This window comes from Rana temporaria, chromosome 7, assembly GCF_905171775.1.
Source record: "Rana temporaria chromosome 7, aRanTem1.1, whole genome shotgun sequence".
In the NCBI taxonomy this organism is placed as follows: Eukaryota; Metazoa; Chordata; class Amphibia; order Anura; family Ranidae; genus Rana; species Rana temporaria.
Window position 1 is genome coordinate 180,268,977 of NC_053495.1, and position 23,001 is coordinate 180,291,977.

The 23,001-nt window shown below is 43.4% G+C and overlaps 1 protein-coding gene across 1 annotated transcript in view; it reads left to right on the forward strand.

Annotated features, from left to right (window-relative positions):
* Nucleotides 1–13,016, forward strand: part of COL24A1 (collagen type XXIV alpha 1 chain) — a 359,199-nt gene extending 346,183 nt beyond the window's left edge. The window contains exons 56-60 of the mRNA XM_040360554.1: nucleotides 670–735; nucleotides 2,976–3,144; nucleotides 6,353–6,462; nucleotides 9,436–9,633; nucleotides 12,365–13,016. Coding sequence (XP_040216488.1) covers nucleotides 670–735; nucleotides 2,976–3,144; nucleotides 6,353–6,462; nucleotides 9,436–9,633; nucleotides 12,365–12,508 — 687 coding nt within the window. The 3' untranslated portion in view covers nucleotides 12,509–13,016. The remainder of the gene's footprint in view (nucleotides 1–669; nucleotides 736–2,975; nucleotides 3,145–6,352; nucleotides 6,463–9,435; nucleotides 9,634–12,364) is intronic.
* Nucleotides 13,017–23,001: the final 9,985 nt, after the last annotated feature.

Below are 23,001 nucleotides of genomic sequence, written 5' to 3' on the forward strand. Positions count from 1 at the left end.
CAGTCAAAAAACAGGAGAACTAAAACCCCTAGCTGGACTTTTAAGGCACTTGTGGTAAACAAATTATGTATAAAAAGAAGTGTCTCTTTGTGTAATATTTATTAGACGAATCAAGAAAAGAAATTCAATAAAAATTCATCATGATCGGAGGTAGACACAAAAAAACATGGTTTATACTGACCATTCTCCATATATATTATAGAGAAATGTGTGACTCTTCGTTATACCCCTGAAGAAAGAGAGACACCTCTCAGAAACGTTGGGACAATTTAGAGAACCACACTATGCAATGCAATGCTGTAATTCTGAATTCATGTGTACAAATATTTTGGGTCTACCTCCAATCATGTTGAATTTTTATTGAATTTCTTTACTTGATTCGTCTAATAAATATTACACAAAGAGACACTTCTTTTTATACATAATTTGTTTACCACAAGTGCCTTAAAAGTCCAGCTAGTGGTTTTAGTTCTCCTGTTTTTATATGCCTATACTCATTGGAAATAAAATGCCAAATTTTGTACTGATTTGGGGAATTCTACATGTGTACAGTAAATCGGTATCATAGGTTTACAGATTCTGCAAATGTCTCTTGTACACAATTTTATGTACTATTTTGATGGTACGGTATTGTTTATATTAAAGAATTTTGTTGCCTCTTCATTTCAGAGAATGGTGGATATGAATTCTGCTATTCAGGCCCTGATGGAGTCACATGCAGCACTGCGGATGGAGGTAAGATGTTAGTTAATTTTTCGTTAGAATTTGTAAGTATTATAATTTAACTGAATGGAGAAAAATGTATGTCAGTTTTAGATGTAACTAAACTGGGAATCCGTTGCATAGTTTGGATAATGGCTCATTTACACCTCATTGGATAATGGCTCATTTGCACCAGATGCAGTCAAACGTGCAGTTTAACCATTTTAAATACTCTAGTCGTCTGATATCTCCACATCAAACTTGCAGTTTAAACAAATTATGAACGCATATGCAAGAAAAATAATGCATTTCAATGTGCCTAGTTTACACATTGTGGTGCTTTAATGTGTGTTTAAAAAAGTACAAAATTCTGCATTTTTTTCAAGTATACTATATATATATATATATATATATTAAGGCTGTTACTCATTAAAATGTTAGTGTTCGATTAATCAATTTTTTTTAAACGATTTATCGACTAATTTTGATTAATTATAACGCACATAAATTTTTTGGATAACCACCATATATAGTCCCCACTGTAATATCCACAGACATCTCCCCCACTGTAATATACACAGACATCTCCTCCACTGTAATATCCACAGACATCTCCACCACTGTAATATCCACAGACATCTCCCCACTCTAATATCCACAGACATCTCCCCCACTGTAATATCCACAGACATCTCCCCACTCTAATATCCACAGACATCTCCCCCACTGTAATATGGTCCACATCTCCCCCACTGTATAGGAAGATTAGTGCTTGCTTAGTCTTACCAGAGAAGCCGGCCGAACACGAGCAGTTGAGGCCGGGTGATGACGTCAGCACGCCGCTTTAGGCTCACCTAGGCCGCCGCCAAGTGGACAAAGATGGCCTATCCTATGGCCGAGGCAGCAGTAGGGCTCCACGGATCACGTGGTGTGCCGATCATGCATATGGTGACCCGTTTGGATCACGGATCATTTACGATCCGTTGCACCAAAAAAAAATTAAATTAATTACTATTAATTACAATTAATCGAGGAATGAATCTTTAATTTCCACAGCCCTAATATATATATATATATATATATATATATATATATATATATAGATATAGAGATATTAATAATACACTGCACCCTCTCCCCCTTCTCAGTGTGAGATCAGTGGGAGCTATTAGCTATTAGCTCCTGCTGCTGTCAGTCAAATCCAGTGACTAGAAAGCAAGAGGTGGGGTGGAGCCACACTGTGTGTGTCAATAAACACACACAGTGCAGGTTGGGATCAAGCTTGCACATGTTCCACCATAGGAAACAGATTCCTTCTGGCACATGTGCATGTATACAACTGGGCAGTAAGTTTTTACATTATACTGAGTCCCAAGTGCACTTTTGTCTTCTACATGTTTCACCACATTGGCTTCTTCAGGAAGTATTAAAGTGCTACAGATTCACATCACATACCAAGGCTCCCAGAAGTTGCACCCGAGATAGGACCACAGACAAAGGGGTTAAACAATCCCAGACAGCCGCCAAATTCCAAGAGTCGGCCCCCACTGGGCCTATACCCATGCAGGGGGTCAATCACAGAGAGGGTACAGTAACACAGGGCAATATAAGATCTACAATGTAAATAATATGAATAAGTATACTTCTAGAGCTCTACATTCCAAAAAGTATGTTTAAATAAAAAGTATCCATATACTTACTAAAAACAGATCAGTACTTATCTAAACAAAATAACCTGTTAAAAATTGCAAAACTGCCCCAAGATAGTAGAGGTACTAGTGTAAAAAGATTCATATAATTCCATCTAGAGCCTCCCTCCAAGAGGAATTACAGCAGGTACACTGTGCTGCGGCCAAACCGCAGCGGATCAGTGTGAAGCCCCCCTAAAATGTTACAATTGTAATCAAAGTAGAAACTGAGTGTCTCATCGGGGACATAACCCTTCCCTGATGTGTCCAAAACTGGAAAAAATTCTGGGCTGCATAAAAAAATAATTTACATCATGTAAAAAAATGGTTTGTGGTATTTCTGTGATGTGAACATTTTTATTTATATTCTAATTTTTCTTTTCTCTTTTTTTTCCCCCCAAAATTTTATTGTCAACACGGTCTTCTTGTATGAACTTAACTCTCCTCTCTTGGATTCTATTAAATTATTCCTATTCTGCTCCTCCTGGGTTGCCCTCCTGTTTGACTTCTGATTGGTCTGCTCACACTTCTCCTTTATGCCATGCCCTTGCTTACCCTCCTTTCAACTCTGCTACTAATGATCAGAGCTATCAGAATACTGAAGTATCCATACTGGATTTCAGCACAGAGATCTTTAAAACGCTCCACTACCTGACAGATTTGATGCGCAGTATAAAGAACCCGCCCGGGACCCGGGACAATCCAGCGAGAATTTGTCGCGATTTGCTCGACTGTGAACGCAAAGTGGCAGATGGTAGGTCTTCATGCCTGTTTTGTCACATCCCAGCTCACTGAAGCAAACTTCTAGTGTTTGCTCCCTTTTTATCTGTTAAAGATACCAGTGTTTGTCCGCGTACAGAAAAATACTTGCCTGTTCTTGCCAGAAATCTTGTACACTTGTAACTCCAAGTGATCTCTGCCTGTACTGCACTCTAAGGCCCCGTACACACGACCAGTTTCCTCGGCAGAATTCAGCTTCCGACCGAGTTTCTGGCTGAATTCTGCCGAGAAACCCGGCCGTGTGTACACTTTCGGCCGAGGAAGCCGACGAGGAGCTCGGCGAGGAAATAGAGAACATGTTCTCTATTTCCTCGTTGTTCTATGGGAGCTCTCGCCCCGCCGAGCTCCTCGGCGGCTTCAGTGCTGAACTGGCCGAGGAACTCGATGTGTTTGGCACGTCGAGTTCCTCGGCCGTGTGTACGAGGCCTTAGGCCTCACACTGCGTTTAAAGTGGTTGTAAATGCTGAAGGTTTTTTACCTTCATGCAGTCTGCATGTAGCTAAAAATCCTTCAGTGAGCTCCCTCCAATCCAGTGATGTCCACAAAAGCCTCGCTGTCCCGAGACTCTTCTTCTGCATTGGCTAAGACAGCAGCAGAAACTCATTGGCTCCCTTTGCTGTCACTCACAGGCAGTGAGCCAAAGAGGAGAGAATGGGGCATGGGGCCAAGCCGCGGATTATGTATCCAGGGCTGGTACAAGGAAGGGGCGGAAGCCCCGGGCGATACAATTTGTGGGCGGGAGGGGACGCAGGTGAAGTGCCTGGCTGGCAGTGTGCTTCACAGTACATACTAGCCGGCTCCGCGCTCCCCCTCCTGCGGCTGCAGCGCTCCCCTCTCTCCCCACTCGGCGCTGGCTGTGTTTGTGTTCCGCGAGAGCCCTCCTAGACCGGCTCACGTGATAGCAGTGTTCCGCCTATCACACGAGCCAGTCTAGAGGAGCGGTACTTTGTTACAGCGCGCCTGCCAAAGTCTGAACACAGACCCAGCCAACTCCGTGATACACAGCGGGAGATGGCCGCTGTGTATGCATTACTAACTAGACGACAGTGAGTGTGAATTAGTCGGCACAGTGAGACTAATGGGCAAGTCAAGGCTGCATTTGATGGGCACTTGATAGGCACAGTGTGAGACTGTAATGGTGGGCACAGTGATGTTGTATTCATGGGCACAGTGATACTGCATTTAAGGGCACAGTAAGGCTGTAATGGCGGGCACAGTGAGACTAATGATTGGGCAAGTCGGGGCTGCATTTGATGGACACAGTGGGACTGTAATGGTGGGCACTGTGAATGTTTACATGGTGTGTTCAATAAAAACATGGTAACATTTAATTCTTTGTGTGTTATTAGTTTAAGCAGACTGTGATTGTCTATTGTTGTGACTTCGATGAAGATCAGATCACATTTTATGACCAATTTGTGCAGAAATCCATATCACTCCAAAAAGGTTCACATACTTTTTGTGGCAACTGTATAATCACACACATAGGCTGGACTTGATGGACTTCTGTCTTTTTTCAACCTCGCCTACTATGTCAGCTTAATAAATTTTTCTCTGTTACCCAAACATTTCATATTCCTGATATGTGCCTGCTGTACCATATACTTGTGCTAAAAAGTATTGTGTTCTCTTTGTATTGCTTCCTTTGTGTGAAATAATAATGGTGACAGTAATGCATACAAGTAGTTATCATCAAGCATTACTGTCACCATTATAGTTCATTGCTGGAACACTTCTGTGATCTGTAAAAAAATGAACATTACTTTTATTGTGCTGTATGTAGCCTGGTAACCAACATTGCACATTTCCTATCACCATTGATGAGTGGTCTATAAACTAGGATCTCTTTAACAATATATAGAAAGGGCTGGATTCAGATACATAGGCGTATCTGTCCGCCTGGCGTAACGTATCTGAGATACGTTACGCCGCTCTAACTTTGGGCGCAAGTTCTTTATTCAGAAAGAACTTGTGCCCTTAGTTAGAGCGGCGTAGCATATGTGTTGCGGCGTAAGGCCGCGTAATTCAAATGGGGATGTAGGGGGCGTGTTTTATTTAAACTTCCCTTGACCCCGCGTTTTTTACGTTTTACTTGAACGGCACATGCGCCGTTCGTAAAATCTCCCAGTGTGCATTGCTCTAAATGATGTCGCAAGGACGTCATTGCTTTCGACGTGAACGTAAATTACGTCCAGCCGTATTCGCGAACGACTTACGCAAACGACGTAAAACTTCAAAACTCGGCGCGGGAACGACGCCCATACTTAACATTAGCTACCCCTCATATAGCAGGGGTAACTATACGCCGGAAAAAGCCGAACGCAAACGACGTAAAAAAAAGCGCCGGGCGGTCGTTCGTTTCTGAATCGGCGTAACTCCTCATTTGCATATTCCTTGCGTAAACAAACGGAAGCCCCACCTAGTGGCCAGCGTGAGATTGCAGCCTAAGATCCGACGGTGTAAGTCACTTACACCTGTCGGATCTTAGGGATATCTATGCCTAACCTGATTCTAGGAATCAGGCGCATAGATACGACCGTCAGAACTTAGAGATACGACGGCGTGTCAGGAGATACGCCGTCGTATCTCTTTCTGAATCTGGCCCTATATGTGTGTGTGTCTAACCGTTCAGTCGTAACCAACTCTGTGGGACAACTCTTTGGGCACCATGTCTGATATATAATCAAAAGCCTAATTCCGTAGAACCATATCATTTTTTGGGCCAATTGTTTTACGAAGTAGGTCGTCTGGGTGTTTTCTCTCATTTTTACACACAACTAGGGCCAATTTGGACAGGAAGCTATTAACCTACTAACATATCTTTGGAGTGTGGGAGGAAACTGGAGTATCCAGAAGAAACCCACGCAAACTCCTACAGATAGTGTCCTGGCTGAGATTTGAGCACTACATGGCATAAGCACTAACCAGTAAGGTTGGCCATACATGGAGCAAATTTCTTTCCTGCAACCACTAGCCTGCTGGTTATAACCAAGTTGATCGATTGTACATTCAGCCTGCCCATACATAGTTCAAATTTTGGACGGTTCTTGCTGAACCGGTTGAGATTCAAACTGTGTATGACTAGACTAAGCCACTACGCCACTCATAAACAGTGTATGTGTCCAAAATATTTTATGAATGTGCACACTTTTTTCTTAACCATACATATATATTTTTTTTAGGAAAGTACTGGATTGATCCGAATCTTGGATGTCCATCAGATGCTATAGAGGTCTTCTGTAACTTTACAGCTGGAGGACAGACGTGTTTATCACCAGTTACTGTGACAAAGGTAAAATATCCACTTTAAGACTGGGCCTTTTCTGACTTTTTTTTACATGTAAAAATCTGTATTTTTTGCTAGAAAATTATGTAGAACCCCCAAATATAGTGGGTTTTATTTATTTTTTTATGTGATATGGTATTTGCACAGCAGTTTTTCAAATGCAAATTCTTTGAAAATAATACACTTTAATGAATTTTAGTGCACACAAAGACAATATACTGTGAAAAAAGAAAATATATATGTGTATATAAATACGTACACGTATATATTACTGCGCTGATCCTGTATATTTGTGTTAAAAATAAATACGCCAACAGCTAAAATGAATAAATATGCCCCAAAAATAACCCTTAAATGTATAAGGAAAGAATACAAATCAAATCAATACGCCAAAAAAGTAACAAATAACAAAATATCAAAAAATAAGTGTACACCAAGAAACAAGTGCCCAGATAAATTCAATAAAATAATAAAGTAGAAAAGTCCAATGCTCCTCAGAGACAGAAAACTTGTGTGGGTTCCATGTGTTGAATGAACCAACAAACGAAAAAAAAATATATATATATATATATATATATATATATATATATATATATATAGTAAATCTTCCACCTGTTGTGCCACCGCCACCTATTTCCAAAATGCACACTCACCAGACCAAACGCTTCCTGATGACGTAACGACGCTTGCGAAACGCATAGAGGCTTCTGGGTAAACTGTTTAGGTGGAACTACGTCACGTGCAATCCCCTGACGCTGAACCGCTTGGGAACCGAAGTGTGGAGTGCACGCCGCCGGATAATACATACACGACAGAACGTTAGTTGAGCTCAGTAACGCTGGAGAGACTGGTGCCGGTCGTACAGGCACAATACCATGTGAGTGCATCTTAACGTTCTTTTAAATAAAGCAATATTATTTGAGCATACTACACTATATCGAGTCCTTTTGCTTTAAGAGAAATATTTCACCTCATGGGAAAAGGAGTGCAGTGAGAGAGCTGCAAAGAGAGGAAAAGTCCATTATAACCTGGGAAACAGCGTGCTGGTTGTGCTTATAGGCGATTACTATAGTTTGGTCTGGTGAGTGTGCATTTTAGAAATAGGTGGCGGTGGTACAACGGGTAAATAACTTGCATTAAATGTATTAAATATATATACCGGTATATATATTTTTTGGTTCATTCAACACAAATATACAGGATCAGCGCAGTAATATATACGTGTACGTATTTATATACACATATATATTTTCTTTTTTCACAAATTTTATACACCTTTGAGGTGTTGATTATACTGCAGCAGACCACTTGAATATAAGTGTATGAAAAAACACTAAACACATTCACAATATTGATGAGCGCCGGTGACACAATACAAAAACACAATATACTACACATTTTTTTGTAAAATATAAAAGATGATGTTACGCCGAGTAAATAGATACCTAACATGTCATGCTTTAAAATTGCGCATGCTCATAGAATGGCTCCAAGCTACGGTGTTTAACCAGTTGCTGCGTCCGCGGCTCTTTAACCATATGATCAGCTGTGTCCAATCACAGCCGGTCACATGTAAACACGGAGATGCTGGTAACCGGCACTCCTCGCCTCACACTGACAGAGTGTGTGGTGAGAAGAGCCGATCAGCGGCATCTCCTTGCAGGGGGCAACAAAACATGTAATCAGGGCACTGATCATCAGTGTCCTGATTACATTATAGCGCCAACAGTGCCAGCAATCAGTGCCCACCAGTGCCAGCAATCAGTGCCCATTAGTGATGCCAGTCAGTGCTGGCTATCAGTGCCACCTATCAGTGCTGCCCATCAATGCCCATCACTGCTGTCCATCAATGCCCATTAGTGTTGCCCATCAGTGCCACCCATTAATGCCCATCAGTGCCACCTTTCAGTGCCAATCAGTACCACCTATTAGTGCCCATCAGTGCCTCCTAACTGTGCTCATCAGTGCCAAGTGTGGCATAGTGTCTCCTCGTCAGTGCCACCTCATCAGTGCTCATAAGTGCCACCTCATCAATGCCCACCAGTTCAGCCTATCAGTGCACATCAGTGAAGGAGAAGAATTACCGTATTTTCCGGCGTATAAGACGACCTTTTACACCGGAATTACACAGCCAAAATCCGTGGGTCGTCTTATACGCCGGGTATAGCAGCTGCTCGATCGATATCAGCTGCCGGGTGCTCTGTACGGCTGCATGTATTCTGTATATGCGCCGCTTAGCCAATCCCGATGCACTGTGTTGATGACAGAGCATGCTAAGCCTGCTCGGATTGGAGTAATAACCTCTGCCAATCCGAGCAGGCTACATTATGTAGCCTGTTTGGATTGGCAGAGGTTGTTATCCAATCCGAGCAGGCTTAGCATGCTCTGTCATCAACACAGTGCATCAGGATTTGCTGAGCGGCGCATATACAAACTATATACAGAGCACCCGGCAGGCTGCGGCTTCTTCATTTAATTAAAACCCATTACTTCCACACAAGGGGGTCGTCTAATACGGTGAGTAGACCACAAAACCAGCAGCATATTAGGGGGTCGTCTTATATGCCGAGTCGTCTTATACGCCGGCAAATACGGTACTTAGTTACAAAATTTACTGACAGAAACTAAGTAAAAAAAAAATCCAGCAGTGATTAAATACCACCAAAAGAAACCTCTATTTGTGTGAAGAAAATGATAAAAAATGACATATGGGTACAGTGTAGCATGACCACGCAATTGTCAAAGTGTGACAGCGCTGAAAGCTGAAAAATGGCCTGGGCAGGAAGGGGGGTGTAAGTGCCCTGTAGACAAGTGGTTAGAAATCTCTATAAGCAACGCTTTAAAAGCCTTTACAGGTTACCAGTTTAGAGTTATCTTCTTCATGCCGGCCGGCTGCATACAGTATATTCGGCCCTGTGCAGACCACTTACCGAGCTTAGAGCGCGCTCTGTCCTAACCAATATTTTCTGTTTCAACCAGCTGGAGTTTAATGTGGGCAAAGTGCAGATGAATTTTCTCCATTTGCTGAGCTCCGCGGCTGTCCACACCATCACCATCCACTGCCTGAACACATCGGTCTTAGGAGGAGACAAACCGCTTACCTTCAAAGGATGGAATGGCCAAAAATTTGAAGGAAACAAATTACTTGAAAGAAATGGGATTCTAGATGAATGCAAGGTAAAACATTACTGGATTTACACAATTAAGTAATTTTTATAGAATTTTTTGTGAAACGTTAAAAAACAATGTACATTGACAGTTAGTCCCCACATGCGCATTGAGTGAACATGCTAACTTGGGATAACCATACTTTAAATCTGTATTAAACCCAAAAACAAAATTGTAATATATTCCTAGAACATAAAGGAATTTGCACAGGACTGTATATTGCCAACATCCCTTTATACATTAAACATGCAAAGTAGCTACAGTTCCCACTCCTTCAGTGAGTAACCCAGGTGCACACAAGGGATCGCAAGACAGCAACAGATCACCAGGGGGCAGTGTGAATATGTTATCCAAAGTAGGCATAAATGTATCCCATCAACAGTGCTGCCTCTATGGTGAAAAGGTGATGATCTATGATCTGGAGCAGGGATCTCCAAACTACGGCCCTCCAGCTGTTGCGGAACTACACTTCCCATGAGGCATTGTAAAACTCTGACATTCACAGACATGACTGGGCATGATGGGAATTGTAGTTCCTGAACAACTGGAGGGCCGTAGTTTGGAGACCCCTGATCTGGAGCATCCCTGGCAAGGGTCCTTATGGGCCTGCAGGGACCAGAGGAGAAGCACCTGGATCTTTCAGTATTGGTTGATGTAGTAGTTGACATAGTGGAGATAACTGACATGCCTGTACTCCTGATGAAGATACGAAAATCGTATTCAGTATTCAATTGTCCTGTGTGAGTTGGGCAAAATTGAAAGATCTCCATCTCTATTCTATGCAATTTGGGCCAGATTCAGATAGATCAGCGGATCTTTAGATCCGCGTAATCTATCTGATTAAAGATCCGCCGCCGCAAGTTTTAGTGGGGGTAATTCACTTAAACACTTACCTCCAAACTTGCGGCGGCGTATCTTAAATCCCCCGGCGGAATTCAAATTCCGCGGCTAGGGGGAGTGTAGCATTTAAATCAGGCGCGTCCCCGCGCCGATTTAACTGCGCATGCGCCGTCCGCGAATTTTCCCGGCGTGCATTGCTCACAATGACGTCGCTAGGACGTCATTGGTTTCGGCGTGAGCGTAACTTGCGACAAGCGGTTTTGTGAATCGACGTACGCAAACGTCGTAAAAAAAAAAAAAATTGACGCGGGAACGACGGCCATACTTAACATTGGCTGCGCCTCATAGAAGCAGGGGTAAGTATACGCCGGGAAAACGCTTACGTAAACAACGTAAAGTGACTGCGTCGGGCCCGCGTACGTTTGTGAATTGGCAAATCTCGCTGATTTACATATCGTCGCCGTAAATCAGCAAAAACGCCCCCAGCGGCCATTTTAAAATTGCAGTTAAGATCCGACGGTGTAACACAGTTACACCTGTCGGATCTTAGGCATATCTATGCGTAACTGATTCTATGAATCAGTCGCATAGATACGACCGGCCTAACTCTGAGATACGACGGTGTATCAGGAGATACACCGTCGTATCTCTCTCTGAATCTGGCCCTTTGAGTCTATGGATTCTGAACATGCTACATTATGCCCACTAGATGGCACTGAGGAGCATACCTTTTTCCTATGATAGCGCCATCTAATAGTTATAATGCGGTATTACAAATTTGAAATGTAGAGAATATTGCCAGAGAACATTCGATGCGCACAGAACTAATTTCCATGCAGTTTCGATTGACAAACAACTTTGCAAATGTTTTTATAAATACACCCTTTAATGTGTTCATTAAATTTTATATAAATACAATCTAATTCAAATTATTTATATTGCACCATAGACCATTACTTAGTATTTCACCTCATTAATATTTATAAAAGTAATGCTAAGTAATGGTAAAGTAATTTTATAAAAATACAGGAAATACCATTGCTTAAATCAGCAGTCACATGACTGTTCACTTCTTCCTCCTCTCTGCCATTGGTGTGACTAATGGCTAGGGCACAGGGGCTTGATGGTAGTGCAGGCTAGGCTATTGGCATGTCAACCAAGATGACTACGAAACTGCAGACTCATTGCTCTTTTGCAAAAAAAATAAGGAATAGAACTACTGTAACAAAAAAACTTTTAAAATTACGTTTTGTTTTTTTATTATTAAAACGGTAGTAGACCCTCTCTGACATGTTTTACCTACAGGTAAGCATAGATTAAGGCTTACCTGTAGGTGTTTGCAATATCTCCTAAACCTACATGATTGAGGAGATATTTGCCACAAAGACTGAACCGATGTCTACAGTGCATGCGTGCTGTAGACAACGGCACAGGCGCACTGAGAATAGCCATTCATAAAACAGGCAATGCCGGCTTTGACGGCTCCCGCACGCATGCGCGGAGTGACGTCTTCGCCACTCTGGCCAATCACAGCGCCGGAGTGGCGATACCCGGAAGTACACACATATTACATCAATTATACTTTGGGCGAGCCACCAGAGTGCACCACATATTACATCAATGATACCCGGAATTAACCTTCTGGAGAGTTGTCTGCGGCCGGAGAGGGAGACGAGGACGGCTTCAGGGGCTTTGATGTAAGGTAATTCATAATTAGCTAGTATGCTAGTCATACTAGCTCATTATGCCTTTGTCTTGCATGTTTTTATTAATTTTTTGGGTATACAACCGCTTTAACATTCACTTTAATTGGTTATATTTAGTGTTGTCAGTTTAATCCATTTCTTGCTTTTCATTAGGCTTGGCATTTATCTTTACTGATAACCCTTGTTCTTTGCAGATACAAGATGGCAGCTGGCACAAGACACAGTTCACTTTTCACACGCATGAAACAAATCAACTTCCGGTCATTGAAATGTCTCGATTGTCTCCTCCCCAGAAAGGACAGCATTACATAGAAAACGGTCCCGTCTGCTTCCTCTGAAAGCAGTACAGATGCCTTGGGGGCACCTGCTTAGTGCAAGTCTCTTTTCTATAAAGAGCATTAACATTTAAGAAGGTAGCAGTTTTGGCAACTGCGTCACAAATCAATGTGCGATCTTCTAAAGAAGCCGGAAGAGACTTCCTCCTAAGAAGGACGTATGGCATTTTAAAAAGAACTTCAATATTGATAGAGTATTTAATTTTTTTTTAAATAATCATTGATGTTTTTGTATAAATGAAACTTTGAGTTTGAATACGAACAAGTGAAAAGCACTGTACAAGTCACCTTCGAGCAAGCAGTTAGCTTGCCCTGGAGCAGTACTGGTTACGGCTCCAAGAAGTGCAATAACATGGTTGAAAGCAAATTTTCTTGTTTATTGTCTCCTTTTTGGTAAGAAGGAGTCAGCGTGCCCAGCGACAGCAAAGGGATGAAACACTGAGGCCTCGTACACACGACCGAGTTTCTCGGCAAAAACCAGCAAGAAACTTGCTGGGAGATATTTTTTTGCCGAGGAAACCGGTCGTGTCTACATTTTCCTCAAGGTAACTGTCGAGAAACTCAACGAGCCAAAAAGAGAGCATGTTCTCTATTTCCTTGACGGGAATGGAGAAAATTGGCTTGTCGAGTTCCTCGACAGCCTAACAAGGAACTCGACGAGGAAAACGACGTGTTTCGCCCATCGAGTTCCTCGGTCGTGTGTACGAGGCTTAAGTCGGATTCTGGTCCGTTGTGGACAAATACCTCTTTAGGTGATACCCTACCTCTTACGTGTTGCCTGGTGCTTCTAAGTGTTCCTGTAATCCAGACTGGAGGAGGTTGTTTTGCTGCGTAGAAAAAATATCCAACCTAATAAATGTCTAAGAATTAGTGACACCATTGTGATGGGTCTAGAACAGGGGTCTCCAAACTTTCTAAACAAAGGGCCGGTTTACTGTCCTTCAGGCTTTAGAGGGGCTGGACTGTGGCCACCGGGAGTAAAAAATGCCCAGCATCAGTGGAAGTAAATAATCCCCCATCATTGGTGTCATTGGGCCCCATTGTTGGTGTCGTTGTGAGTAATTGTGCTGTATCATTGGTGTTATTTGGCTCCATCATTAGTGTCATTGGGAGGAATTGTGCCCCATCATTGGTATTGGGAAGAACTGTGCCCTATCGTTGGTATCATTAGGAGGAATTGTGCCCTTCATTGGTGTCAGTTAATTTAAATAGCACCCCAAAGGCTGGATAAAAGCATGCAAAGGGCCGCAGTTTGGAGACCACTGGTCTAGAACATAACTTCATGGGGTGCAAACGGAGCAACTGCTCTTCAAGTGAGAAACTGCTCCTGGGCCATGAGGTCAAGTGGGCCCATCATGACCAACATTTTCCTTTACCTACCAGCTGTCTATACAGCTTAACAGACTGTCTTTCCCATATGTCTACCTTCCCTATTCCCTTCACTGCATTTAAAGTATAACTATTTTTTGGTGGAGAGGCATTACATCACTGGTCAGGTTTTTATTGCTGTCTGTGTCCCCACTGAGATCCACCCTCCCTGTTTGTCTTGTTTATCACTGAGAGTAAAAGTGAAGGAAAATCACAAATTTTGGGTGGTCATCAGAACAGAAATAGATAGAACACCTTCCAATGGGGACAATAGATCTGGCGAAAGCCAAGGATTACCCTCAACTTGGAGGGAATCCTCTCCCTTTCTGTTTTGGCTATGGGACTGGGAGTGAAAGTGAATCTCCCCAATTGGACGCAAAAAAAAAACGAACAAGGGTTAAAAATCTTCCTTACAATACCCCAAAATCTATTCTACATTAAAGCGGAGGTTCACCCTAATAGCATGTATATCTGACCAACTCCCTAGTCGTAACAAGTACTGTCCGCAATTCGTTTTTTTTTTATGCTTTACGTACCTTGTAATCCATTTTTTCAATCTACTTCTCCCTGCGGGAGTAGGCGTTTCTATGCCTAGGGGGATTGTCATCTGGGAGGTCGCCCAGATGAATGACATCCGTTCGCCCGGCAGGTAAGGCCCCGCCCCCGTATTGCGTAGGCGCACACGAGTTACGGGGCTTCCGAAAAAAGCCGAACATGCAGAGCGCAGGCGCCGTATAGAGCCGACTCACATCTCTGCATGATCGGCTTTTTTCAGAAACCCCGTAACTCGTGCGCCCCTATGCAATACGGGGGGGCGGGGCCTTATCTGCCAGGGCGAACAGACGTCAATCATCTGGGCGACCTCCCAGATGACAATTCCCCTAGGCATAGAAACGCCTACTCCCGCGGGGAGAAGTAGATTGAAAAAATGGATTATAAGGTACGTAAAGCATAAAAACAAAAACTAATTGCGGGCAGTACTTGTTACGACTATAGGGGAGTTGGTCAGATATACATGTTATTAGGGTGAACCTCTGCTTTAAGCATTCGAAAGGTTAATGTTTAAATGTTTTTACACTTTGAGCTTTAAAGGATAGGGAAGACTATCATTTAATTTTTTTTTTTTTTTAAGTGTATTTTGTGCGTGTACTCGAGAGAGGAGCCGGTAGGAGTTGGGAGTAGGCAGGCCTCCCCCAGAGGCAATCTGCCACCTTTCTCCATGCCTCGGGTGGCAATGGCGGGTGTGTGAGGGGGTCCTCCCACACAGCCCGCCCTACCTGCTCCGCTTTGAAGCCCAGCGGGGCAGAGGGACTCCCTATAAGAGAGTGAGAGGATTTGCCCGCTCAACCAGCCCCGTTAGTCCTTCGCCTCTCTTTTTTAGAGACCGTGTGGTCAAAGTGCGTGCATGTTAACCCATGTTTTTTGCTTTCTTTTCTTCTCTTTGGAAATTTGCAAAAAATAGATTATACTGTACACATACATAAACACATATACACTCACACACATATATTATGCCATCTGAAGGTCCATGTCTATACCATTAGAACATTGTGGATGGAGAACCTCTTTACAATTTGCACCAAAAACATGACTTTTAGGTCAACAAAACAGCCTCCTCTTTTCTAGGTACCTGACACATCCCTTTTTATTAACCAAAGTGCTAACGACTTTAGCTGAATTAATCCTGATTTCTATATGTACTGGCTACATCAATATTTTCACCACTACAAGTCCTTTTTTTTTAACTGCTCAGTCCACCATTTCAGTAAACCTTTATTTATATGAAAGGATCAATCTATTTTTGTGATAACCATTCATAGCCCAATGTATATGGTGCATATAAAACCGTCATGTTTTTACGATGAATTAAAAAAAAAAAAATGTTGCAGAACAAGCTTTGCCTTGTTTGGGATGTACTTTATTTTTATTTTCAGACATCAAGTGGAATCCATGTTGTTATTGTGTGTATATATTTTGTAACATGTATTAAAATTTAAAAACAGCGGATATTTTAAAGTGCTGATGTTAAATTATAATAATTGTAATCGGTTCAGAAGTTTAGAGACATTTTTGCTATATTAATAGGTGCTATTTTTTATTTAATTGAAAAATGTTTAAGAAAAAAAAAAAAGAAATCCATGTTTTCATAAACATGTTGTTGCAGAAAATAAATATTATATTAAATTGGCTTTTAGCTAACATTTGACATATAATTTTTTTTATTTACTTTATGAATTCTTTATTTTAATGTATTTTTAGTACATACGGGAAAAGGATAGGTATCAACAATGTATATCAAACTTGATTTAGCATAATGTATTCAGGGCTTAACAAAATTCAATGAAATAACAAAAATATTCATACAATATTACAAGTATATTGTAAAACTGAGATAGAAAGAGTAATGGTTGAAATATAAACACCTCTGGTATAAAAAGATTTTTGCTGAAATATGGAATATTAAAGCGGTGGTTCACCCTCCTTAACGACAGTATAGCATTAAATTCGGCATAGTAGCGCGAGCTACAGTATGCCTGTCTGTATTTTTTTATCCCCGTACTCACAGTGCTATTGTACATTGAAGATTCCGTCTGCCGCGGGGAATGGGCGTTTCCTATTGAGAGGGAGGATGATTGACGGCCGGCTCTGGCACGTCACGCTCCCCGAAGACAGCCGGAGTAGGTCTCGGCTCTTCACGGCGCCTGCGCACAGGCTATGCGCAGGCACCGTGAAGAGCCAAGCCTATTTCGGCTATTTCCGGAGAAGCGTGACGTGCCAGGGCCGGCCGTCAATCACCTTCTCTCTCCATAGGAACGCCCATTCCCCGGAATCTTCAATGTACAATAGCACAGTGAGTACGGGGATAAAAAAATACAGACAGGCATACTGTAGCTCGCGCTACTATGCCGAATTTAATGCTAGAGGAAAAAAAAAAAAAAAAAAATTTATATAGGGTGAACCCCCGCTTTAAGTCAACCCCTTTAGGTTTTTTGGTCAGGAAATCTCAAATTGTCATACGAGTTAAAGGAACACTAAAGGCAGAATTTTTTTTTTTTAAATAACAAACATGTTATACTTACCTCCACTGTGCAGCTCGTTTTGCACAGAGTGTCCCCGAATCCTGTCTTCTGAGGTCCCTCGGCGGCTGTCTCGGCTCCTCCTCGCAAAAGCTTTCCACCTTAATGCGAGCGAGCTTGCATGGTGGAAAGCTTTTGCGGGCGCGCTCCCGTGATACAGCGGCGGGCATAGCCGCCGACTGTATCACTCAGCCCTGCCCCTGGCGCCCCGCGTCATCAGATGTGATTGACAGCAGCGCCAGCCAATGGCTGCACTGCTATCAATCCGTCCAGCCTAGCCAATCAACCGACTGGGAACCAAAGAAGATCACAAGGACGCACGCGGGACTTTCGAGGGGTGAGGTAAGTAAAACGGGGGTTCGGGGGGGGGCCTCATTTGATGAGTCCTCATTTTATGAGTTCTTTAAAAAATAAGATACCAGAGTGAGAGAAGAGACAGCTGGTTGGGTTGGAAGAGTGGAGGAATCTTGTCTTCCCTGTGGAAAGAGGAGTACCGTATTTTCCGGCATATAAGACGACCTTTTACACCGGAATTATACAGCCAAAAAAGGGGGGTTGTCTTTTCCCCCCCCCCGGTGAAGCAGCTGCCCAATAGATATCAGCCCGCCGGGTCCTCTGTAAAGCTGTATGTAATTCAGTATATGCGCCTCTCAGCTAATCCCGGCGGGCGATGCACTCTGTTGATGACTAGAGCCTGCTAAGCCTGCTCAGATTGGAGTAGCAACCTCTACATTATGTAGCCTGCTCGGATTGGCAGAGGTTGTTACTCCAATCCGAGCAGGCTTAACAGGCTCTGTAGTCATCAACAGATTGCATCACCCGCTGGGATTGGCTGAGCGGCACACATACTGAATTACATACAGCTTTACAGAGCACCCGGTGGGCTGTGGCCTCTTAGGGCCAAATCCACAGCCAGCGGCGCAAATTAAGTTACTCAAAACTTATGTCATTTAAGTTACGGCGCCCTAAGTTGGTGTCGTAAGTGCCGTATCCACAGCGCATTTGCGCACAAAATTGCGCCAGCGTAACTTAAATTCCGAGGCGTAAGGCGGGGTTATTGCAAGTGGGAAGGAAGTGGGCGTGCTTCATTGTAATGAGCCGTGACCCCATGCAAATGAAGGGCCGGCCGTACTGCGCATGCGCGCACGAATCTGCTGCTCACTGCGCATGTGCAGAACTTTGCTCGGCGCAATCAGTGAGATAGGTAAAAGGCCAAGCGTACTTAGTTTGAGGATCGCCCTGTTAGTTTTTAAACGGTATTACCAAACAAGGGGGGTCGTCTATATGGCGAGTAGTTTTAAACTACATATTAGGGCGTTGTCTTATGTGTCCAGCGGCCTTATACACCGGCAAATACGGTATGTGGGACACAAGGATAGATGAAAGGGCATATGTATTAGAAGAAAGGGGTAGAAAGATAAAAAGTGGGGAGGGGGGATAAATAAGTAAGGGGGGGTGGCTTGTGTGATAGCACTCACAAATTTCAATATCGTTTACATTCCTCCATTTTGGTCAAGTTTATCCAATGAAGCCAAGTGTTACGAAATCCGTATTCCAAAGGGAATTGGTAAGGTTCTTCATGTTTTAATGTCATTTATTATACTAAACTATTGTTGTATTTTAGGTGGGTGAGTCCCCCCCCCCCCCCAGAGGGCAGCAAAACATGAGTGGGGTTTACCAAATGCATAACTTTTTTTTTTCTAAGGAAGGGCATTATGAGGCAAGAGAAAGCAAGCAGGGTCTTTTGGAACTGTAAAGGCAGCAAATTTATGCACAATTGTTTGGACCTCATCCCAAAAATGTGATAGTTTGGGGCAAGACCAGAAGACATGTCTGCAAACGAGGAGCCACAACACCAACAAAGATCAGTAGAGTTTAGAGAAAAAGAATGAAGTGTGTGGAGGGTCCTAAACCATTATCTTCCCTCTAATTATGGATGGATTTGCTGTTTACTGTTTTGTATCTGTAAGCATCACCTTTACATTCTATTTGACATCTGTTATGTTTCCACTGTGTAATCTTTTATTTTCAATCATTTTTATTAATTTTATTAAAGAGACAAACATAATACAAAACAATCACGAATAAAGGTCTTGGTATATGCACAATAAAAGCCTTCACATCATAATGAACATAATACCTAATATTCCTACAGTATATAAAAGGGGTGTACTTACTTTTGTTGCCAGCAGTTTAGACATTATTGGCTGTGTGTTGAGTTATTTTGAGGGGACATCAAACACTGTTATACAAGCTGTACACTCACTACTTTACATTGTGTTATTTTTTTAGTGTTGTCACATGAAAAGATATAATAAATTATTTACAAAAATGTGAGGGGTGTACTCACTTTTGTGAGATACTGTAAGCACCTGTAATAATAAAAAATAATTGTCTCCATTTATAGTGTCCCAAGGGTGCTAGGTGAGTATCTAGAGGCACATGTGTAAGTGAGATTCATACTGAACGAGTTATAAAATATGTCACCCTGTATTTGCCAATTGTTGAGTGAAGGCCGAGTCTTAAAGCGGTAGTTCACCCCCCCCCCGACACATTTTACCATCGAGACAGGCATTGTAGCGCGAGCTACAGTATGCCTGTCCCGATTTTTTTAACCCCGTACTCACCTTGTAGTCGTCCATCGTAGATTCCGGCTCCCGCGGGGAATGGGCGTGCCTATGGAGAGGGAGGATGATTGACGGCCGGCCCTGGCACGTCACTCTCCCCGAAGACAGCCGGAGTAGGTCTCGGCTCTTCACGGCGCATGCGCACAGGCTATGCGCACGCGTCGTGAAGACCGAGCCTATTTCGGCTATTTCCGGAGAAGCGTGACGCGCCAGAGCCGGCCGTCAATCATCCTCCGTCTCCATAGGCACGCCCATTCCCCGGAATCTTCGATGGACGACTACAAGGTGAGTACGGCGGTAAAAAATTTGTGACAGGCATACTGTAGCTCGCGCTACAATGCCTGATTTTAAGGTAAAATAAAAAAAAAAAAAAATTTTCCCGTCGATAGGGTGAACCCCCGCTTTAAGGCCTGTACACGCGATCGGATATTCCGACAACAATTGTCCGATGGACGTGTTTTGTCGGATAATCCGACTGTCTGTATGCTCCATCGGACAATTGTTGTGGGAATTTCCACGGACAAATGTTCGCTGTGCATGCTCTCAAACTTTCCGACAATTCAAAGTACGCATGCTCCGAACCATAGCACAACATTAGCAGAAGTTGCCCAAAGGATGGCGCTAAAAAGCAGAAAAATCACGTAGGCCCAGATTCAGAAAGGAGTTATGTCGGCATATCTCCAGATACGCCGTCGTAACTCCGAATGCGGTCCGTCGCATCTCGGCGCCTGATTCATAGAATCAGATACGCCTCAATGTTGCCTAGATACGAGCGGCGTAAGTCTCCTACGCCGTCGTATTTTAGGGTGCAATATTTACGCTGACCGCTAGGGGCGCTTCCCAAGACTTCTGCGTCAAATATGCAAATCAGGTAGATACGCCGATTCAGAAACGTACGTCTGCCCGGCACATTTTTTTACGTCGTTTACGTAAGGCTTTTTCCGGCGTAAAGTTACCCCTGCTCTATGAGGCGTAGCCAATGTTAAGTATGGACGTCGGGCCAGCGTCGAATTTTGCGTCGGCAGTTACCGGCCCGCGCTGCATTCTGGGGTTTGTAGGCAGATGTGTCCGCCATAATGTCGCGGTCGCGAAAAAAAAACGCTGATCGCCGCCATTAGTAGTAAAAAAAAAAAATATTAATAAAAATGCAATAAAACTATCTCCTATTTTGTAAACGCTATAAATTTTGCGCAAACCAATCAAAAAATGCTTATTGCGATTTTTTTTTTACCAAAAATAGGTAGAAGAATATGTATCGGCCTAAACTGAGATATATCTTTTTTGGGGATATTTATTATAGCAAAAAGTAAAAAAATATTATTTTTTTTTTCAAAATTGTCGCTCTTTTTTTGTTTATAGCGCAAAAGATAAAAAACGCAGAGGTGATCAAATACCACCAAAAGAAAGCTCTATTTGTGGGAAAAAAAGGACGCCAATTTTGTTTGGGAGCCACATCGCACAACCGCGCAATTGTCAGTTAAAGCGACGCAGTGCCGAATTGCAAAAACTGGCCAGGTCCTTTAGCTGCATAAAGGTCCGGGTCTTAAGTGGTTAAGAGGGCGTGGCAAGGGGTGTGTCCTATGCCTGCATATTTTTCCTGATAGGTGTCCCTCATTCCCATCTCAAAAAGTTGGGAGGTATGATAGCGTGATATTGTTTTAACTTTACTAAAAAGTTAAAAGCAATTACACTTACAATCACGTCTGTAATATAAGCAGCTTTAGAAGTCGGATCGCCGACTCGGCGTGCGTTCCAGCATTCTCGTCACTATACGTCCCCACTTGACGCATTTCGCCCCTCCCACTGGATGTCTTCAGAATTTACATTTATATTAATTTATTTAATTTAGGAGTTTTTCCTTATAAGAGCACAAGAATTTATGCACGAGACCTCCTGTGCGTTTCCATCCGATCCTGCAGACAGGTGGAAAATAGGACCACCATCCATCTGTTTTTGGCATACAGGATCGGAAGGGATGGCGGCAGGTGTTAGCAGGCATGTGTCCGCTGACATCTGCCAATCCACATAGGAGGCTGGAGGGTCTAATCAGGTCCACCTGAAAAACTGAGAGGCGGACCTGATCGGACTGCCTGTGTGAAAGGGGCCATACAGTGTTTAGATGCATACAGTACTTCTAATAGCTTTCTGTGTGTACACATACAAGTGTTTACAGGGGTACACACATAACATACACTATATTACCAAAAGTATTGGGACGCCTGCCTTTACACTCACATTAACTATAATGGCACCCCAGTCTTATAGGTAGATTCAGTAAGGCCGGGTACTAACGAGCAAACATGTACGATGAAACCGGTCCGCGGACCAGTTTCAGCATACATGTTTGGTCGTGTGTACGGGGCCTAAGAGTTAGGCCGACTAATCTCCAGATAGGCGGCGTAGGTGTAAATATGCGCCGGCGCGCTTTTGTTCCGTACCCACAGAACAAGATACGCCTGAAAATAGGCTTTCTCCGACCGACGCAACTTTTCGAAGCCGGCCTAACTTGGGCGCATATTTAGGCGCGACGCATCTTCCGCTTGCATTGATTTCCTATTTAAATATGCAAATTATGGAGATACGTCAATTCGCAAATGAAAGTGCGCCGGACGTAGGCTAAGCCCGGTGCACGCAAGTGTTACGTCAGGCCTAAAGTTATTCCACCAAAAAGGTGGAATAACTTTGCACCAGGACACAGCAGCAGCGTTACGGACGAGCTGAGCAAGCAGAGCACCCACACTTGCAGGACAACACATCTGTGTGCCAACATACCAGGGGCAGGCGTGGTCCTAGCACTACTAATGGGTCCACAGACTCGTAGGATGAGGTTGGTCCTCTCAGTCCGCTGCCTCCGTCTCCCCTCCTCCTGAACTGCAGTGGTATTTGCCTTTACTGTCTCAATAAGGCAATCCACCTTGGTGGCAAGGTTGGCAGTGGTGGCCTGCAGGTCAACCACGCAGGTGGCTATTGCCGAGCTGTTACAGCTCACCTCTTGAACTGCCACCCTCAGATGACCAGACGCCAAAGACATGCTGGTAGGTAAATTGGATCTTGTCCAAATTGGCCCAGTATATATATGTATATCTGTGTGTATGACTGTGTGTCCCAAGTGTGTCACAATCCTACGGGGTAAAATGACCGCACCAGCCAAGCAGACTCTGGCTGGAAAAAGCGCCCAGAGGCGATTCAGTTCGCATGAGTTGCGCTATACAAGTCATTCATTCATCCTCAGCAAGCTTCTGCAGATGGCCGGCCATATCCCCCATATGCTGGGTCTGCACGCTTTGGTCCTGGGCTATCTGGTCCTTGACATCGACCACTACACCCCTGGTCTTCCTGGTCGCCTTCCTGGGGGCAGAAGAGGCGACCGAGCGGGTGTATGGGGAGCCCCTGGAGGTGGTTGCCCTGCTGGTTGGTGATGGAG